This window comes from Ammodytes marinus (assembly GCF_949987685.1).
Source record: "Ammodytes marinus genome assembly, chromosome: 2".
Taxonomy (NCBI): Eukaryota; Metazoa; Chordata; class Actinopteri; order Uranoscopiformes; family Ammodytidae; genus Ammodytes; species Ammodytes marinus.
In genome coordinates, this window is record NC_137231.1 from 22,733,074 (window position 1) to 22,754,299 (window position 21,226).

Here is a 21,226-nt window from a genome sequence, read left to right on the forward strand (position 1 = left end):
TGTTTTTCTGTGTCTACCCCGGGGTCACCTACCACTTGTACGTGCTCGGAAGACCTCTAAAAGAAAAGGGCCCAGTATAGTGTACATCCTGATCAGATGCATGATCAACCTCAACTGGATCCTGTTGATGCGAGGTAACCCTGCAAGGTTTAAAGAGCTGCTCCGCTTTACCGGAACTCGGGTGGAATTCACATCGCTGGATCTGAATTTTTTAAATCAGTTGGAGCCTTTTTTCCATTACCCTGGCATAGGCTTTCCCAGGGAGACTTGAGGTCCTTTGATACCCTGATATTTGGGACCATCCCCGATCACCCCCGGACATTGAGGCATGTCAGCCAAAGCAGCCAATGTTGAGAGCCTTCAACATCTCAGGAAATCTAATCCACACCTGGTGCCTTGCCACCAAGGAGCAGAGCTACCTCACAGACCTCTGCCAGGGACATAGTTGAGGCTTCCCCTGAGTCTTCAAACTATGCATCCTCCAAAGAGGACATGTTGGGTGGATTCAGAGGGTCCTCAAGGTCCTCTTTCCACCACTCATCAAAATCCCCAGTTAGGGCCATCAGTTCTCCTCCGACACTGATTGCATCCTGAGCCAAGCCCAGCTCAGCTTTCCTTTACTGAGTTGTCCGATGGATTCACATATTTCCTTGAGGTCAACCGAAATTCCTCCTCCCTAACCTCCCTCAACTCATTCCACATCCAGGTTTTTTCTTTGCTTGATTGTCCTTCAAGTCTCCCAATGCTGCTTCAGGGGACCCACAGGTCAAGCTTAGAAGGCCTGTCTGCCAACAAGTTCTTAGCTGGCTGCTACAACTGACACCATCAACAACCACCTGGCTACATTTCCGAGCAGCAGCTTCCTCAATGAAGGCTTTGAACAAGGTTGACTCAGATTCCATGTCCCAACCTCCTCTAGAGTGCATAACAACAGACATCACATACATACACGTTTGGGTTTTTCCAGGTCTTTCTGGCAGTCAGGAGACAGCTCTCCTCCTCTCTTTACCTGACTGTCCAAGACATACAGCCACATATCTGATGACACAAAGTCAATTATAGATCTTTAGCTTAAGGTTGTTTTGGTACCAAGTATGTCCAATCCATAACTGAACAGAAGTCCAAAAAGCACTCCGGTACAGATCAGGTAGGCCATTCTTCCTATCCACCCCACTCCAGTTGTATATTCATGTGAGTGTTGGAGTGCCCCAGAACTATAGAATCCTCCTAGCCTGTATTATTTCCAGGACCTTACCTGGAGACTGGTTAAGGCCGAATATTCCATTCTGGTGTTTGGTGCATAGGCCGAACAACAATCAGAATCTTCCTCACAGCGACTATCAGTCACATAAAAGCAACCCTTTAATTCTCTGGTGAGTACTCCAACACAATAGTGTTCTGGTTCCTTTCCCTAGGGGTGCAATTCCACCTACCTAGAACAAGTCTACAATGCACCCAACTATTTGGAAAGTTTTGTAGCATAAAACCAGGAGCCAAACAATACTGTACTGTATCTGTGTGTTTCTAATTCTTCCACCGGTGCTCTGTTGTGCTCTATCTGTGTGTGTGTGTGTGTGTGTGTGTGTGTGTGTGTGTGTGTGTGTGTGTGTGTGTGTGTGTGTGTGTGTGTGTGTGTTTGTTTGTGTAAATCCATCAGTCTGCTCATGCACATAATTCACATGGGTACTGTGAGGCTCAATGCAGCACTATAGTATAGCTGTAAACAGGACACTGTTTGCTCTCTCTTTCTTGATACTCAATTCCAGTTAATGCCTAATCCTCAGCATGAAAGAAAGACCAACAAACACATTCAGTCAGTGTCCATCGCCAGGCAACCACGCAGGTAGATATCTGTTATCCAGTGGAAGCAAAGCACAAAGCTATCTGGGTAATATTACTTAAACCCTCTGGGAAGATACTCTCCACTTGAAGTGGTTATCAGTAGATCTTGTTAGTTTGAAATCAACATATTACATATTGCGGGTGTCTCACTCTAATTATTCCTTAATAAGTAAATAACTCAGATTTTGTCTCAAACTAGTATTGCTCTTTTCTCATTATTGATGTGTTTATATCATGCATGGCTGTCCTTTTTTTTTTTTTTTTACATACATCAAAGGCTGGTATTCACCGTCCGTTGCTTTGTGCTGTAAAGTGGAACCTCTCCGCTCTTAGCAAGTCCTTTTAGGCTTCCTGAGATCAATGCTTAGATATTCATGTTGTGATGGCAGGAAGGTGTTTGAAGGCTGGGAGACATTGGCCTCACAAAGGAGAGTCGCTTTGATTTTCCAGAAAGGCTGTGACATAGATTAATTCATCTGAGAAAACACCGTCCCCAAGGTACCATGTTACACTTAGGTAACCACTTGTACTCTTGCCTGTCACACACACCATGTTATGTAATGACAATTAGTTTTTCTCAACGTCCTTTCAGTTATGAAGTGTACACTCTATTAGATTAGATTGTTTGATTACTTTACAGCATCATTTTACGTGATACGAATTGAAATTGTTTTTTCTATCCATATACAGTATTTTTTATATCAATTCATATCCTGTAGAGATAATTGTACTGTAATCGCCACTGCATTTAACTCCATCACCTCTGAAAATAATGTATTTGCATTTGCATTACCTGATTATTTGTTGAGGTTTTTGTTGCATACTATCAAGAAGAAACAACTTCATAAATACAACACTAAGCATCTTTGCTATTGTTTGGATGTTCCAAAGGGGACTGTTTGACACTTTGCAGGATCAGATGTAATTCCACATTTTTCTCATTGTCAAAAAAACAATGAAAATACCAAAGTCCATCATGTTAAGTCTTACTTACCACAGCAACGCTATAGTGTCATTCAAGCCCATTTGTTCCTAGTGGACATGTAAACCAAGATACGTTACAAATGTATGGTTTAATTACATTCAACACAGCTGGTAGCTATAAAAAAAAGGTGTGTACTGCACCTGGTTTGTTTATGTGGAATTGATTTAAAATGAACTGAAGTTACAGTGTTCATGATAGTGTAGTAACATGGACATCCAGTGCAATGGCTGGGCTCATCTATGTCTTTTTAATAGTATTTGGACAACACTGGAGGAAAAATCTGAATGGGCAACATAGACAATCAATTGATCAAACTCGAGAAGAAGCAGTAGATTGTAGTTCAGGTTAAGATAATTCAATTCCGGCGTAAGGTTCAATATTAAACAATTGGCTCAAGCTGGTTGAACGTATTACGTATTTCATTGAAGTTTAAATAACAATACTTAGGTACAGTAGTTTAGATCACAATATCAATACGCTTCAGAGACAAAACCATCCAACTAAAGTTGGTTTCAGTTAAGCTTCAGTCAGATCAATTTAGAATGTCATTTTGAAACATCTGAAAGCCCTTAAAATGTAAAGACTAATATTTTATTAGGCCAATTATTAGGTTGGATAAGGGTTTTTGGACACCAAAATGTGTTTATTTTATTTTACAGATTTGAGTTGTCACAAAAGTATAAATAAATGTTTGCAAAATCAGGGTTCATTTTGACCTTGGATTCACGTTCTTCTCTTCCTGCTCATGGGACATTGTTAGAGCGTGGTTTCCTAAGCAGCATGTAATTATCACCTAATTAAAAACATATACACCCAAATGTAGGTACAACACACACGCATGTGCACGCTCAAAATGAGCTAGGCTGGTCAGTGTCTTTTGTCGTAGAACGTGATGAGGATGTCTGATTTGTTTAATTTGGCACTAACGGCTCTACCCCTATCGCCCTTGGAACAGGACTCAAACACTAGATTAAGTAAGGATTACAATACGCATTAACGGACACTTAAGCAGATACTGCACAGGCACGCTTGTGTTGACATGTGCAGCACTCAAACTCTTTTGTGTGGAGGGTGAGAAATAATCTACACCATAGTTTAACACAGATGCTGAGAAAATACAAAATTTTAAAAAATTGTCAAAATTCTAAATTTGGTAAAAAACAAAACACAAGAATTAGACAATTAAAAAAGAAAAGGTAAGGTTGCCAAAATGAACATAAATTAGATTTTAATTTGTTTATCTATCTTGTGCTTCATTCCAGGTTCCATGGATGCACACTGACACTATCATCTGTTCAACCTCTCCCCCCATCCCCGTCCTCTTCCCTCCTCCTCAACCTGTGGCCTATTTATACCCTGGAGACTCAAAAGAGCCCATTAAAGCTCGGCAGACCTCTTCAGAAGGAGACAACAGTGAGAGCGTGCATCTGAAGAACGCAGAGCAGGTCTAATCTCCAGTCTCATCACCTCATTGTTGACAGTTACAAATAAGGGAATCTAACGCTTTGACCACAGGACTTTCCCTGAAATGCAACAAGGCTACAACTGCGTCAAGCTTCAGATGATATTCCGATCTTGGCGAGGTCAGTTTGCAGCAGCAGCAGATTTTGGGACATTCTGGATGCAGCATTTGATTCTGTCCTACGCCGTTGAAATACACTTGCTTACTGACTCAGTTGTCTAAATAGCACTGGGATTTTGGGCAAGGACACTGACAGAATGCACCTCCTAAATGGCTTACACATCTGAAGGTAAGGTTTGTTGGCAGTTTATGAATTTTCTCTATTTCAACTTTTACATTGGATCTATTATATTGGATGTATGATAGCGTAATGCTATATGATAGCACAACAATTGTGATATATTTTAATTAAAGATAGTTGGTATTTGTATTTATTCGTTCGTACACATTTTAAAAATTAGTTACTGTCTCATAAGAAAGGGCATGGCTTGCACATCCATGTATTGTTTAAATGATAAACAAGAACAAATGGAGTAGCATACTGTATAATGTAGTGGGCTTATGATGACCTTGCAATGCAGTTGAATAGAAGCAGCATCCAAACTATTTAGTAAAGCATGTTGATGCCTTTTAGTTTTCGGTTTAGATGTAGATCTTAAAGAGGCATAATAAAGGAGCACCCATGACTGAGCATCTGAACAGTACACATGCTTTCAACAGAATCCTGGCAAGAAATAATCCATCTCCAAAAGTATAAATTGAGATTTTTCTTTTTTCTTAATTTTTTTGGTGTATCCAAAACTCTCTTACGACTTCCCCAGCCATGAGCTAAGCCCAACTTAACTGCCATCCTGGGCGTCCCATTCAGGATGACTGCTGTCTGCCCCTCCGAGAGCAGCCCGGAAGCGGCTGAAGCTGGGGCCAGGACAGCAGGCTCATCCAGGGGGTCGGGGGCAGCAGCAGCGGGCGCCAGGCGGGGGAGCAACTCTGTTTCTGGGGCAGACACCAGGGAGTCCAACGGAGCCTCTTTGGGAAGCTCAGTCAGCGGCGCGGCTGCGGTCACTGGTGGTGGCGGCCAACGGTACAACCGCTGGAGCCGCCAGGACAGCTCCGACCTCAACACAGACGACGAGGGAGCCACCGTCCGCCGCATCACTCCACTGGAAAGGCTGAACCTGGATATGTGCCAGGATGACAGGTGGGTGGCTAGGGAGGGGGGGATGGGGGTCTTTAAGATAGAGGCAAAAATCACCTATTTAAAGGTGCTACGAGGATCTTGTTAAATGTTGCTGAAACAGTCTAATTTTTCCTCTGATGATCATAAATTACATGCAACAGAAAACGAGACCATCAGAGTGAGGAATGCTATTTGTATATTGTTTTTCTTAATGCCGTTAACCGTCAAGGGTACGTTCACCCAGGAACAACAGCTGGTGTAGTAAAAACACTACAGATTTTGTCCAAAGGGGGTGCAAGAATGAACACAAACTGAAAGTTCCTCGGAGCACCTTTAAAGTTCCTTTGTGGCCACTCCAGAATTTACTCGAAAAAATCAAGATGTATTGTATTTTTTATTTCGCTTTTTGACCTACCAGGGTGTGAGGTTCTTTCTATGGTGCTGTAGTATATCATTAAGAATATAGATAGTGTGTTACATCTTCTCTTTTACGTGATCTCTGGTCACAGGGTGGTCCGTGAGCTAACGGTGGGCAGAAGAATCGGCTTCTACAAAATTCGAGGAGAGATCGGCTGTGGGAATTTCTCCCATGTAAAGCAAGGGATTCATGCCCTCACCAAAGGTAAGAAAGACGTGCAAAACATCCGTGAGAAAATACAGTTAAAACGTCTTCACTTGAAGGATAACATCAGCTGACTAGATTGACTAGATATTATACAGTGACAGAAGGAAGATGGCTTGACTGCATAGCTTTCACTAAAGACATCCTTCCTCTGAGATAAAAAAAATTCTTAGTTAAGCCCAGATTTTGCTCTCTGCTGTGGCTTTGTATTAGATGTAAGTGTTAATTTGGCTGATGAGCTGCTTCCATCAACGGGCGGCAACATTAACAACTGCGTCCTTATGTCTCAATTCACTATTAACTTGATGTGTGCCCGGCCAGAGGGCTGATTCAGCCACAAAGAGACAGACTGTCTGCTGCCCTTGAACAGATGGATTGATTGGAGATCTCCAGTTTCCTTAGCGACGGCTAAAATTGCTGCATGCCTCATCAAAGGGCTAAAGAGAGGGAGGAGAATGAGCGGGTTGTGTGTGTGTGTGTGTGTGTGTGTGTGTGCACTCAATGTGTCTGGATTATATGTACTTAACAGTATCCCTGTCTGTGCCATGCTGTATGTATGTAAATGGTATCATTAGGTCCTCCAAAAATGACATGAGCTGCGATGCGTTTTGGATACCCCAATTGACAGCAATGTTACAGCTGAAAGGGAGCCTAATGCCAGCCTGAATAATGCATACTGACGCACCATCAGATATCTCAACACCATTTTGCACCTTAAGAACTTTTCTGTATTCAGTTACCTGAGGTCCATGTTACTCGTCTTCATGAATCATTTAACAGAATACAGTTAAGATACAGTATCAGTGGTTTGAATTTGATATATGTGAAGTATTAGATCTTTATTGGCTGTAAAATTGTGTAAATTTTGGAAATGTTCTCCATATTCTCCCCGTCGACACATTTTTAAAGGTGTTGAGCACATTTTAATTCCAGGATAATATCCCTTTCATATTTAATCAACACCCTGAGTTGATTATCTTCTCATATCTGGACTCACTTGCAGAAAGAGAGCAATTTTCATCTTTTACAAAAGTAGATTTCCACTATATAGACAGGGCTAAGAGTGATAATTGACCCCCAGGGAGAACATAATCAAGAAAATTGGTTTCTGAGGGGAGCTAATCCGCCATCAAATTATCTAGAGAAGAGCATCAGGCTCGGCTTCACTTCAGCTGGAACATTTTCTCTCCGCTCTATCTGCATAAGATGTATGTAACATGTCTAATTCAGAAAAAACTAGTGTAATTTTAGTGATGATTCTATGGGAGTACTTATGTCTTAATTGAAATGTGTATCTCCTCTAGCAAGTTTCTGTTTGAAAGAAAATGCCCCCTTTTTAAAGCTTCTCTCTGCATACTTTTAAATGATCTGTTCAAATGTGTTCTTCTTTAATGATGATCGACCCTTATTATCTTCTCCCTTGGCGTCAACAGACAAAGTGGCCATAAAGATCCTAGACAAAACCAAGCTGGATCAGAAGACCCAGAGGCTGCTGTCCAGAGAGATTTCTAGCATGGAGAAATTGCACCATCCCAACATCATACGCCTCTATGAGGTTTGACTCGTCACACTCATATTGATTTAGATATGAACTAAGGCTGCATTCCAATGCCCATACTTTCTGCTATTTAGTATGGTAGAATTTTTTTTAGGAATGTCCCATTTCTTGTGGTCAGATTAAGTATGCAATAAAATACCCAGATGTCTACTACAGCCCCCCGAGATTTTTAGTGTTGAAAACGGCATGCTATTTGGACAATTCTGACCCACAATCCAGTGCGCACCGGAGATGACGTCACATCGACGGAGCCTCTGTATGAAAACAACCGGGGATGTGATAATAAAGCAAGATCAAGGCGCAATGTTTTGATGAAATAAATAAGTAAACGTATGTTCCAATTGTAGCATACTGCATGCTCAATATATTATTTTTATGGTCAGATGTAGTATGTAGAATAGAAAAAATAAAGAGTATGCAATTTTGAACACAAGGTTAATCTAATCCAAAGGGGTTTCCCCAATGATCACTGCTGTTTGTCATTCTTGTGTTCTTTCTCTTTTGTTCTTTAGGTGGTGGAAACGTTGTCACGGTTACACCTGGTGTTGGAGTACGCAGGGGGAGGGGAGCTCTACACCAAGATCACCACAGAGGGGAAACTGTCTGACACCGAGAGCAAGATCGTCTTCGCTCAGATCCTCTCTGCTGTTGAACACATGGTCAGTACATAGAAGTGTATAGTGCCATGTTTAAGTCTAATAACAGACAACAGAATCCCCAAAGAAATACAACCTACGTAAAGTTAATTACAATATTAATACACAGACAACTGTCCTGGATGTATGTATTTAAATGTATTTTTGTCTATAGCATCTATAGTACTGCAATGACCTGGTTCAACCATAGGGGTCATTCAAATGTCCTCTTTTCTTCTTACCTAATACACTGTATCTCATAGGACAATATGACTTTTAACTGGAATTATTACTCCTTTATTTTCCATCCTCTGTTCACTTTTTAGGCATTCACTCTTTATCCAGACATGTAAAAATGTACATAAAAATAAAAAAAAACAAATTTGTGAATTGTATTTCTGACAGAAAACAAATGATTATTTACAAAGTATTATGTGTATCATCCTCAAACCTTGACAGATAAACAATTTACAGATACGTTCCCTAGTTATTATAATTATGGTTCGAATAATCTTAAATAACTGAATTAATGTGAACCCATGGCCCTTACATGATGCAGTTTTGTCCTTTTTTTCTCCCCACAGCATGAAAACAACATCATCCACCGCGACCTGAAGGCAGAAAACGTCTTCTACACCAGCAGCTCTTGTGTCAAGGTGGGGGACTTTGGCTTTAGCACGCTGAGCCGCCGTAGCGAGACCCTCAACACATTCTGCGGCTCTCCGCCTTACGCCGCGCCGGAGCTCTTTCGGGACGAGCATTACGTTGGCATCTTCGTGGACATCTGGGCCCTGGGGGTGATGCTGTTCTTCATGGTGACGGGCACCATGCCCTTCAGGGCCGACACTGTGCCCAAGCTGAAGCGCTGCATCCTGGAGGGGGCCTACGTCCTGCCTTCCTGGGTGCCCGAGGCGTGCCAGAGACTGATCAGGGGACTACTCCAGCCCACACCATCTGACCGCTGTACAGTGGAGCAGATGATGGGCTGTGAGTGGTTGCTCCCCGTGAACTTCCCGCGTGCCATGGAGCCCTTCAAGCTGGACCCGTCCTACTTAGCTGAGAGCGAGCCACCTGAAGTCGGGGAAGAGGAGATGGAGGTGAAGGCAGCACTGGAGACACTAGGGATCACCTCAGAACACATCCTCAACAACCACGGAAAAGACTGCAGGAGCTCCATCACCGGCGTCTATAGGATCCTGCTACACCGTGCTCACAAGAGAAGGGCTGTGGAGAAAGCTCCCGCCGTCACAAAGGCAGTCGGACCAACAGCAACGAGCAAAAAAGAAAGACTAAAAGGGTACCGCAGCTTAAGGCACACGTCTAAACTCTGTGTGATTCTGTGACACATTTTTTTCATTGGCTGGCTCTGGAAATTAATTGACTTTATAGTCTGAGATGAGATTGCATGGATTTCATTAGAAATAATAAAAAAGTGCTTTTCAGTCTAGCATCAATTTCAATCATGGTGTATTACCCCATTCAGCTCCTGAAATCTGAGATTTCTCAATTTAGTATCTTTCTTCTAGTAAGTAAAATTAGTCTCTGTGAGAATGTGGTGAATGATACTGTATTTTGTCAGGGACAGGGTAATCCTTATGAGATGTGGGGGAAATATAATTTATTGAAGAAAACATAATAATAATCAGATGGCATACATTTATTTGGGTCCTGCTGGCCAGATATTGTTAACATAAACCCATTCTATACTCAGTTGTGACGGGACGAATAAACCCGATGAAATCAATGTAGCATGAATCTTCAGGAAAACAGAAATCCACAAAATTATGCTAAGGAGATGAAGAGGTATAACATGCAGTCAATACAGGAAATGTGGTGTCTTTTAATGTTAAATTGCACTTTTCTTCGATGCCTTAGTTTTCTATCATTTACAACAAAAAAAATTGTTTTATTATACGTTATTGATGATATGATTTCACGTCTTACCTTCTTATGTGCTGTATCTCTATGAGATGTCGGACTCATTAACCTGAATGACCTCTCTCACATTTTCCCCACGGCCTAGAAAAGGCCAATTAATATAATTGAGCTACAAATACAAACATATCAGGCAACAAAGTTTAATTTCTTCATGTAGCAAAATCAATTTCAGTTTTGGCAATTTCGGTGAATGTCTTTTTTTAATCATCTGATGCCATGTTCATGCTCATGTGTTGATTAAAATAAATTGAAATCCGTCTATTTCTTTAAAATTATTTTTAAATCTTATTAGTTCTTGTGTTTGTGTGTTTGTATGTGTTATAACTGTCACACTAGACTAATCACATATTCAATTTGCAAAAAAGTTTTTGTTGTTAAATAGCTAAATATGATACATGGGCAGATATGATACATACTATACATTTAAGAGTGTGTGTGTGTGTGTGTGTGTGTGTGTGTGTGTGTGTGTGTGTGTGTGTGTGTGTGTAAATCAAAAAATATGCTACCTTTCTGAGGTGGCTATTAATTAAGAATGGTTCGCCTATAGCCTACTGTAGACCTATATAATGTAGGATCATCTTATCCAATGTATTCATTTGTTGTATTTTACTATGCTGCTACATCATAGACTGTATGATGAAGTGTTCTGCAAAAAGCAGGACAGTTGTTGAGGACGGTATATGGTAGGATACTGTACTACACTTCCCAGACGCCCCTAAGAAGGCCACGTACTCATATCCGCCTTTGCGTGATGACGCAATTTTTGCCTTGTTGGAAGGTGGTTTCTGTAGGAAGCGCTCCGACGGTAGACGATTGAGGCGAAGACCGACACGTTCAGAAGAGAAACCAATAGACACCCGGACCGAGTCACTCAAATTCTTAATACTTTGTGTCCTGTCATCGAAAGGTAAGATAATATATTGTCGACATTTACTGCGTTTAATGTTTTTTCAGAGTGTTTCATGTCACGATAGGGACCACGCCCTCCGGGCTATAGACATCTTGACAGGATTAACATTTACTGGGTTAGCATGGCCCGTCGTCGATAATGGCCTAAGACATTGTCCTTATTTTCTGCCGCTGTAAAATTGCAGGGGTTCTTTAAACCAAATGCATGTATCATAACCACGGGTTGGGTTACGTTGAACAGGCCACTTCGTTTGCCAATTAAATGGTATGTTGAAAGACAATACTCTTGATTTTGCAGGACAAAAAAGGCACTGTGCATCCGAAATGCATTAATTGTTTTGTTTCTTAATACCTGCGCAAGCAATGCAGCATTAAACGTTTCCTCTCCTGCAATGATCTAAAGCCTGTGTGCATCCTATTTGTTTTGACACTTGATGTTGTATTCAGATCCTGTGACAAAGGCATGTGGGGGCGGGGCCCAGTAAAAGATGAGGTCATGTGGGAAGCGTGGCAATGATGCAACATCAAGCTGTTTACAAGACACTTTTCTAGATGTGTTATTACAGAGTGACGTACGTTATAAGTATACTCTGTTGTACTTTAGACCCAACCCTTAATATTGCAGCTGCTGAGGTTATTAAATGCATTACAGCCTGTGGGGCCAATACAGCTATTAAACAGAACCAAAGAAGTAGACCATCACTCCATGTATTTACTATATATTTATGTTGTCCTGTGACACAGGTAATGTATTATCACACATTCTAAAGCAGGATGATACATAAGCAATACATTAAAAAAATAGTTTTAATATTTTGTATTGTACTAATGGGACTTGTATACAACCAGTTTGGTCATAGTGGGAGGATCATGTGATAGTCAAGAAGGTCTACTTTCATTTAATTCAGCTCAAAAAGGCAGATTAGGTCAGGATCCACTTAACGGCTGCAACCAACAATTGTTTTCATAATCGATAAATACTACACTCAACAAAAATATAAACGCAACACTTTTGTTTTTGCTCCCATTTTTCATGAGATGGACTTAAAGATCTAAAATTCATTCCAGATACACAATTGTACCATTTCTCTCAAACATTGTTCACAAATCTGTCTAAATGTGTGATAGTGAGCACTTCTGCTTTGCTGAGATAATCCATCCCACCTCACAGGTGTGCCACATCAAGATGCTGATCTGACATCATGATTAGTGCACAGGTGTACCTTAGACTGTCAACAATAAAAGGCCACTCTGAAATGTGCATTTTTTTGCTTTATTGGGGGTCTGGAACCAGTCAGTATCTGGTGTGACCACCATTTGCCTCATGCAGTGCAACACATCTTCTTCGCATAGAGTTTATCAGATTGTCAATTGTGGCCTGTGGAATGTTGGTCCACTCCTCTTCAATGGCTGTGCGAAGTTGCTGGAGACGGCTTATGGTGGAGAAATGAACATTCAATGCACGAGCAACAGATCTGGTTGACATTCCTGCTGTCAGCATGCCAATTGCACACTCCCTCAATGCTTGTGGCATCTGTGGCATTTTGCTGTGAGACAAAACTGCACATTTCAGGGTGGCCTTTTATTGTGGGCAGTCTAAGGCACACCTGTGCACTAATCATGATGTCAGATGTGGCACACCTGTAAGGTGGGATGGATTATCTCAGCAAAGCAGAAGTGCTCACTATCACACATTTAGACAGATTTGTGAACAATGTTTGAGAGGAATGGTACAATTGTGTATCTGGAATGAATTTTATATCTTTAAGTCCATCTCATGAAAAATGGGAGCAAAAACAAAAGTGTTTCGTTTATATTTTTGTTGAGTGTATATATCGATACATCTAAGTGTTTTTTACATTTTTATTTATATAAACATCATATACTGTATGTAATATGAGCAACTGAGATGTCAATGTCATTCTTGACAAATATGAAACTTAATGCAAGTGCTGTTGTGTATATGTTGCTGTGTTGCAGCAGATGTCAGTCACTGAGGAGCTTCAGGCCCTGGATGGAGCAGACCTGCTCGGGCTGCTGTTCTCCAATGGAGAGGCCGGCTCCACTGAGCCTTTCTTTCCTGACGATCATGGACTGGAATCCTGGCTGTCTGAACAAGACGTAAGACTTCATTCACAGAAAGGAAAAATCAACGTGGCATATAGTTGGTTGGATCGCTATCAAAGACAATATTCAACCATATTGTTCCTGTTTATTTATGGATGACTCAAAAGTGATATTAATGTTTTTTTATGAATGTATTGGTATGTTTAGACAAATAATATCACCACCATAGAGAAGCTAAAGCCACAAGACCAACCTGATGACATCCCAACTACTGTATGTGTTCATTTTGTGGTGTAACACAGCTATTTTTCTCTCTCTCTCCCAGATGCTGACAGGTATGGATACTGAGGACTTTCTGTCCAGCTTGTTGGATGTAGAGGACAACATGGAGGCTATTTGCCCCTCTCATTCCCCCTCTGGTAGTGACAGCGGCATATCTGACGACAGCAGCTCTGGGGCTGGAAACGGCAACCTGTTAGGATGCCCCAGTCCCCAGGGCAGTGACAGCGACGTGGTGCCCAGTCCTGGCTACTCCCAGCCCAGCCCCGTACCCTCTGACCCTGCCCTGGAGAACCCCGAGGCCCTGTCAGTCCAGGCCGATCATAGCTACTCCCTGCTGCAGAGCGGAGACAGGGACATGGATGCCCTGCAAAGTGTCAGAGCAGAGAAGCCAGATACAGATGTCTTTATCGATTTCGGTATGTGCAGTCCACAAACTCTCCCATTCTGACGTAATGTTGTAGTGCTATACTGTATGCTTAAACACTTGACTATTTCTTAATTTATCCACTCAACCCCTTCATATTCACTTAAAGCCCTTCAAAACACATGGATTTTGGGCCACATTTTGTGGGAGGGATGCTTTCTTCAGAAAGGCAGATTAAGTTCACTTTTTAAATGTGTTTCTCTTGTGTCAGATGACTTGGTGATGAGTGAGGAAATGGAGGAGGAGGAGGAGGAGGATGAAGACATTGACAGTGAGTTGCCCTGCACTCTGGCCATAGAGGACTCAACACAGGATTCAACTCATCCTAACCTAGCAGACCAGGTGAGAATCATAGAGACGTTACGTTTCTGTTAGGTATACCTCCATACATGTGACATGATTCTGCAAGCTGATACTTCACATTTTTGCATTCTGCAACTGTTGCAACATTTTATGTTTCACTGCAAAACCACACAGGAAACAGGAAATAATTTTTTTGTCCTTTTCCCCTCCAGTTCCAGTTTAAAGAGATCGTACTGACCGAGGAGGAGAAGCGTCTTTTGTCCAAAGAGGGAGCGACCATTCCCACACATATGCCTCTCACAAAGGTATTGATGCCAGAACATTTTCAGTTACTTGAGCAGATCCCAAGTAGCTGCTCTAGATAAGAACATTTGCCAAATATTGTGAATGCTTACATAACAATGAGCATAATCGCATGCTACCGATGCATCTGAATTATTGTTTATAAATGTTGTGTGCCAATTATTGTACTATCATCCTGAGCAGTGTAATTATAATTGTTTTGGCTACATGTTTAATGTTTTTGTCTCGGTATGAATGCCAATAGTTTCCCCTATTAATTTGATTTATTTTGCCCTCAAACCCTGCTTTCACTGGATGAATATTCAAAATTCAGTTGTTTGGTCTTTCTGTGGCACAGCGGCTCAAGGCTGTTATGCGCCTGCTGCATATGTCATGTCTGTTGAAAGCCTTCTCTCCTTGTAACAGGCAGAGGAGCGGACCCTCAAGAGGGTCAGGAGGAAGATCCGCAACAAGCAGTCTGCTCAGGAGAGCCGCAAGAAGAAGAAGGTGTACGTGGATGGATTGGAAAACAGGTGAGATCAGGAGGCCATTTCTACAAATTTGAGACAATTCCACAGGTCTTTTTCTACACTAGAAATCAGTGTAGTCGCTCACTATACATTTTTAATCACATAAGACTTCAAAGGTAACTTATTCATTTTTGGATAAACTTGATTGTCTTGCTCACGCTTCACCTTCAATTTCTTTTATTTCCGAACCTCATTATTTGAAAAAAACAAACACTGAAAAGCATAACTTGCATGTGACAACTAAGACTGCAATTAACAGTCGTTATCAGTGTACAATCATGTATGACATCAAATCATTATTATTTGAGCTTTCGAATCTATTTATTTTGCGGCGATCGATAATTGAGGAATCGACTCATTTCTGCAGTCGTCAGATGTTATCTTGCTTACAGTTGAAGCTGCTCAATCAAGCACAAGAACACACACTGAGGGGGTAATGTAAACTGAGCAATCATTAGGCCTGCTTAGTTCCTTTTGATTAGTTATGCTACTAGCAAGGATTAATTGCAGCTCTTTAATGTTTATGGTTGGTCAAATACTCAATGTACTTTTGGATAATTATACTAATCACCGAAACAATGTCTTCCTCAGGGTTGCCGTCTGTACTGCACACAACCTGGAACTACAGAAGAAAGTCCAAATGCTTCACAAACAGAATGTGTAAGAACTCAACTCTTGAGATAATTGCCTCTGCATCAATATTGAATGGCACGTCTCTACAAAGTGTTTCTGAATGTGCTGACATCTGTTACAATAAATCTGTCCTTTTGGTTCTAACAGCTCCTTGATAGAGCAACTGAGGAAACTACAGTCTATTGTGAAGATGTCCACGATGAAGGCCAGCACAACCAGCACTTGTGTTATGGTAAATTGGTTTACTATATTAACATGTCTTTCCCTCTCCTGCTCATTTTGTTCTTCATTAAGTTATCTGACATACAATGACATCACTCTCTCTTCTTGGCTTTGCCCTCCAGGTGTTCCTGCTCTCTTTCTGTCTCATCATCTTCCCGTCAGTCAATCCATTTGGCGGAAACACAGAACAGAAGGAATTGTACACACCCTCCACAGGTAAGGTGGCAGAACAAATATTGTTCAAGCACAATGGCCCTCATTTATCAACCGTGCGTAGACCAGAAAAGTGGGTGTACACACATTTCCACGCAAACCTCGGCATTTATCAATATGGACGTGAGCGTAGGATACGCTCAAATCCCACGCCAGCTCTCAGCTCGTGTACGCAAGTTTGTAAACAGCATGGACTCGCAGTGCAGGCTGTGCCGGGTAGCCGATGACTTTGTTGGACAATTATTAGAAGATAATACAAATGCAGTGTTTGCTCAGACCGAAATAAAGATATTGATCACTTAAAAATGTGCAGCTTATGGTGTGCAACTGAGTAGGAGAGCTGATTCAATAGTGCACACACCGGCCACTTAGGAGCACTGCATGGGACTGCGTAAGGGCAGTTGTCTCCGTCTTGGAGCAGCTGGGGGGACTTTTTCTCCTCTACCACTTATATTATGCCCGCACCTCCAGTTGGTTGCATTTCAGAACAGCAACACGCTTTTTTTAGTGGCGATTTTTTTAAAGATCACTTTTTCTTCATCTATGTAAAGAAATGCCGACATATAATTCTATATGCTGTTTTATAGCATTTGAGCGATAGCCTACTGATGTAAACCTCAAATGCAAAATCCTCAGCTGGAGATCGTTTGTTGTCAACACCAACACTGTTGACCGCAGCAGTTATTTTCTTCCTAACTGCTGCCTTCTGTCGTTCTTTGATGCCGCTTGTAATGCTCCGAAATGAAACTCTTTTTTTTTCTACTTTCGCTGTTATTCTGTCAATTTCTCCTTCAGATAAGTTCCTCTTCTGTGCCGTAATGCGCATATCCATGTCGTAAAACCTCTGGGCGAGACCTCTAAACTGAGAAAATATAGGGCCGTGATACGATTGTTTTCAGCCGCCGCATTTATCAATAATGGCCTGGCGTACGCTGAGATTGGCGAGATACGACTGTTTGATAAATCCCACGCGATTCCTGGCGTAGGGAGGTATTTGCGGCAGAATCTGCACCAGTTTCCACCAAGCCCCAACCTCAGCGATTTTTACCAGCATCCAATAAGGAAGTGACCACAACTGTAGTAACCAGGAAGTGCCACTGGGGGCTGGGAGCAGAAGACAGCCATCTCTCATTGACTCCAATGTTAAACATGCCGTTTTCACAGCATTATTAAACCTATTTACAGCCTGGGCCACGAAACCATTTTAGTCTGTATGTTTAGGTCATATCTCCATGACAACACTGAGGGGGGTGAATTTTTTTGGCCCACGCTAGTTTTTATTCTTTTGGAGGTTAAAATGTATTGCCGCGATCTCTTGAGTGACAGCTCTCCGCCCGTTGGCCCTCACTTTGCCTCGGAGGTATACGTCAGCTATCTCCCTCCCCCTCACAAAATGGCGACGCGCAAAAAAACAGGATTATTGGATGCCGTGTGAATAACTGAGGTCAGCCCGGATGCTACATCCATATTATTTATTATCTATGGTTTCCACGCAAGTTTGATAAATGAGGGCCAATGTGTTTATTCTGATAATGAAAAGAGTACAATAATACAATGTATATAATACGATTTACATGTAATACGTGCTGAATGTAAATGGAACCTTTGCATTTTATAGCCCAAAAACATTCCCCCGTATAGCCCAAAAACATTCCCCTGAACGGTAGACAGTTACACAGCCTCAGTTGACAAAGAGTGATTCAAGTACAGAGCACAAACAAAGCAATAAAGTTCACGAGGACATGTCAGATGATAACTTACAAGTCCGCCGAGAGATTCTTCAATTTGTCAGGTTGACCGCGAAGCAAAAACTTAATTTTTTGACAAAAACTTAATTTTTCTTTCATTTTAAAAAGAACATTAGATCCTTCCCCCTACAGAGTTGAACTTGGGGATCCAGGTGGTTTCAACAACATTTTTCTTTTTGTTCATTGCTCTGATAACAATTTTTTCCCCCCTTCATCATTCATTGCACAGTCATCTCCAGGACCTTGCGCTCGCTGCCAGCCGAGAGCACAGACGCCGTAACCTACCTGGAGCCTGAAGAGGAGGACCTGTTGTTAGTGCCCCAAGTGGAGATTGAAAACGTTAAAGCCATCTTCGCCGGCGGTCAGAAGAACCACACCCCCGACTACCAGAGGGTGGAGCAGCCCGACTCGGAGACAGGAATCAACAGCAACTCCTCTGCAGACTTCCCCAGCTCCCCTCAGGCTGCAGACATGGGTCCGGCTGGCGGAATAGGCGGGCCCTTAAAGGAAGCCTCCGTGGATGCTGCTGAGGTGGCGTCATCGGCTGTGACCTATGAGGTCACTGGATCCAAGGATAACTGGATAGACCGGAACCCTCCCTCTGTCATATTACAGCAGCACCGCTCAGATGAGATGTAGTAGGGGCCGATGGTGCTCAAAGTAACCAGCAGAGGGAGCGATATTCTTCAATGCTTTAAGGCAGCAGAAGAGGGAAGTTTGAATCCAATCAAGGAGTTAGGGGAAACCCCATTAATTTTAAAGATTAAAAATGATCATGCATGATCATGTCTATCCCTACCTTTCCCCTCTAACGGCCCTATAATGTACTACTGTTATTTTAATAGCACTTTGTTAGGATTTCCTTGTTCCAGTGGGCAAGAAGAACTGGAGAGAGAAATCCATATTACAGAATTGTAAAATACCTAAAGAATAAGACATTGCAGCGACACACATGCGTTTGTTGCTGGAGGCCACATGCTACTTAGGTAGCACAGAGGGCCCTCCCCTTACTGTACAAAGTGGTGCTGATGATTATCATGTGTAACAAATTGGCAGTAGATTACTTCAAGAGAAGTATGACTTGATGCTTGATTATTATTTGTCACCCAGTTCTAGGGAGAGCTGTGTTTGACTTTGTCTTTCTGATCACCTCCAGCAGATCTAAATGTCAACACAGGCTTCTCATGAATGCCATAGTAAATTATTGTGAAACTAGTAAGACTGTGCGCACAGCAGACTAGCCACAAACATCTATTGCGTAGTGAATATAGGCTGCTTGATTCTCATAATGCTTGAACAAAGTGGTTGTTTGACCACCGTAATGCATAAGCCATTGCAGGACATTTGGCCATTTAGAAGAATTGTAAAGTTTGTTAGTATTTCCCTTGTAACAAGGGTATCCATGCTCCTTTTTAATTTTTGGAATGCTTAGTTTTTATGTTGTACAGTTAAGCAAGAAGAAACGCCAAAATATAGAATAAGACGCTGCACCCTTGACTTTGTCAGTGTTAGCCGACCCCAGTCCACCCCTTCAATCTCCTCTTTTTCAACCTCATGGGACAGATTTTAATCTATAAACATGTCTGAAACACCTTAGCCCCTGTGTACACACAATAAGGGGTTGGATTTGCTCAGTAAACCGTGTTACAGTAAAATATACTCAGAAATGTAATGACCTGTTCTGTCAGTGAGGCATTTTTGTTATTTACTTGTGTATTTCTTTAGTTACTGTCGATATTATTAAAGGGGATCTTAATGGTATTGGAATTGCTATTTTGTTAATGACAGTCAATGAGATTTTAAATGTTGATCATGTTGAACAAATGCACTGACATTTGCCAGTAGTCCAAGAAGGGAATGTACAGTAAATACGCTTAAATGATTGTAGCTCTGATGTACATTTGAATTCTTAATGTATAAAAAATGTGTGGACCTCTATTATGATAATAAACTTTTTATGAATCAAAAAATGTCTCAATCTGTGTTATTGAGGAAGAAATAGAAGAAAACCTACAGGCTCATTCTTGTCTAATAGGAATTTTAGTTCTTACACTCGGTGAAGCTATGTATCATACAAGGCAATCAGGATTTAGCTGGAAAAGTATCTCTACACCTGTGTAAATGTGTTTAATATTCTTAGTTTTTATCTTGTTTTGTAAACCAAGACAGTAATTTTTGATAAATAGCACTCAGGAGCTGTCACTACAACCACAGACTGGAACTGTTGGACCATTGGAGTGTATGGGAAATTGGTGGCTTGCTTGAGGCCATATTATAGGAACACTATTTTCAATATATTCTTCATTGGGACTTTCACAGCCAGCCTGGGGATTTCCCCATTGCTCCTAGCCAAACTGCTCCCTGCATTCAGAACTGTTAAAGCCACACAATCCCAACAGCTTCCAGATACCAAAGGATGTATAATGAACCTGATCAGAGTACAGTGGCTTTTTTATATATATATATACATACATTTGTATATGCAAATAACAAACGTGAATGTACCCGTATGGATATGACACAGACATGATAAAGATTGTCTTGGGAGGACAGGCATTTTCAACTTACACACTGTAAAGAAATTCAAAAATATTTTTTTATTTTTCACTCAAGAATTCTTTGTTTGTGTATTCCTCCCTGTTCAGACTCCTGCTCCAGGGCTGGTGCAAACAATATTTGTCTGACTTTATCAGAAACCTCAGCTTTCGGGGAATAGCATTCAGGCACGTGGTTTGTGACTCACCAGTTTTTGTTGTTGGAATCATGAGTTGCATTGGCATGTTGAGACTAGTTGTGTGCAGGGGAAAGGTCGCGCTCTTGGTGGCCGGCAGGTGGCGGTGGCTCTCCAGACTTGTGACACTGACTGAGCAACTTCAGCAGCTCCATAGATGGTGTGGATAGGCTAAAGGTCATGCAGGTCTCGTGCAGCCACCCTCATTATTAAATGTCAAAGTGGCATTGTGAGTATTATGTGACTCATCATCTATCAGCAAAGCAATGTAAAGTAAGCGAGCAACATTCCTGTAACTAAGTTTACTTTGTCACATTTGTACCCAATTGTGTGGTATCACTGTCTATAAGTGGGTGCACTTTTTCTTGGTGTCTAACCTTTTAGGCTTTACAATTCATTTTCAAGTCTTAATAATTATCTATACTCTTAAACTATTGCTTATAGGCTACTGTAGCCTAATTTCAAGTTAAGACATGACCAGCCAACCGGTGTGTAATAATCATGCACAGCCTTCGGCATTAGTCTGAAAAGCAAATTATGTTGAATGTAAACACACGCAGTCCCAAATGATAAGATAAACTAGACAACTGGTCGTGGCGCGTGGCGCTTTAGAGGAGGGGGGCCCACGCACATCTGTCGGGCATCTGCTGCAGGGTAGCCTAC

At 41.6% G+C, this 21,226-nt stretch overlaps 2 protein-coding genes across 3 annotated transcripts; both read left to right on the forward strand.

Moving 5' to 3' along the window:
- Positions 1 to 5,158: 5,158 nt before the first annotated feature.
- Positions 5,159 to 9,624, forward strand: nim1ka (NIM1 serine/threonine protein kinase a; the record flags this gene model as incomplete). Its single annotated transcript, XM_080038858.1, has 5 exons — positions 5,159 to 5,487; positions 5,976 to 6,088; positions 7,522 to 7,643; positions 8,159 to 8,305; positions 8,866 to 9,624. 5 exons carry the CDS (start codon positions 5,159 to 5,161, stop codon positions 9,622 to 9,624), a joined length of 1,470 nt encoding a protein of 489 aa, XP_079894984.1.
- Positions 9,625 to 10,996: 1,372 nt separating this feature from the next.
- On the forward strand, positions 10,997 to 19,790 carry creb3l3l (cAMP responsive element binding protein 3-like 3 like). Of its 2 annotated transcripts, none has more exons than XM_080039205.1 (10): positions 10,997 to 11,126; positions 13,112 to 13,249; positions 13,521 to 13,893; positions 14,113 to 14,243; positions 14,417 to 14,509; positions 14,913 to 15,019; positions 15,608 to 15,676; positions 15,797 to 15,881; positions 15,994 to 16,087; positions 18,062 to 19,790. In XM_080039205.1, the coding sequence occupies exons 2-10, from the start codon at positions 13,112 to 13,114 to the stop codon at positions 18,469 to 18,471; spliced, it is 1,500 nt and encodes a 499-aa protein (XP_079895331.1). In that variant the 5' UTR covers positions 10,997 to 11,126; the 3' UTR covers positions 18,472 to 19,790. The 2 variants fall into 2 exon arrangements, with proteins under 2 accessions (XP_079895331.1, XP_079895332.1); XM_080039206.1 differs by having other exon boundaries at positions 11,007 to 11,126; positions 13,109 to 13,249.
- The last annotated feature ends 1,436 nt before the right edge of the window (positions 19,791 to 21,226 follow it).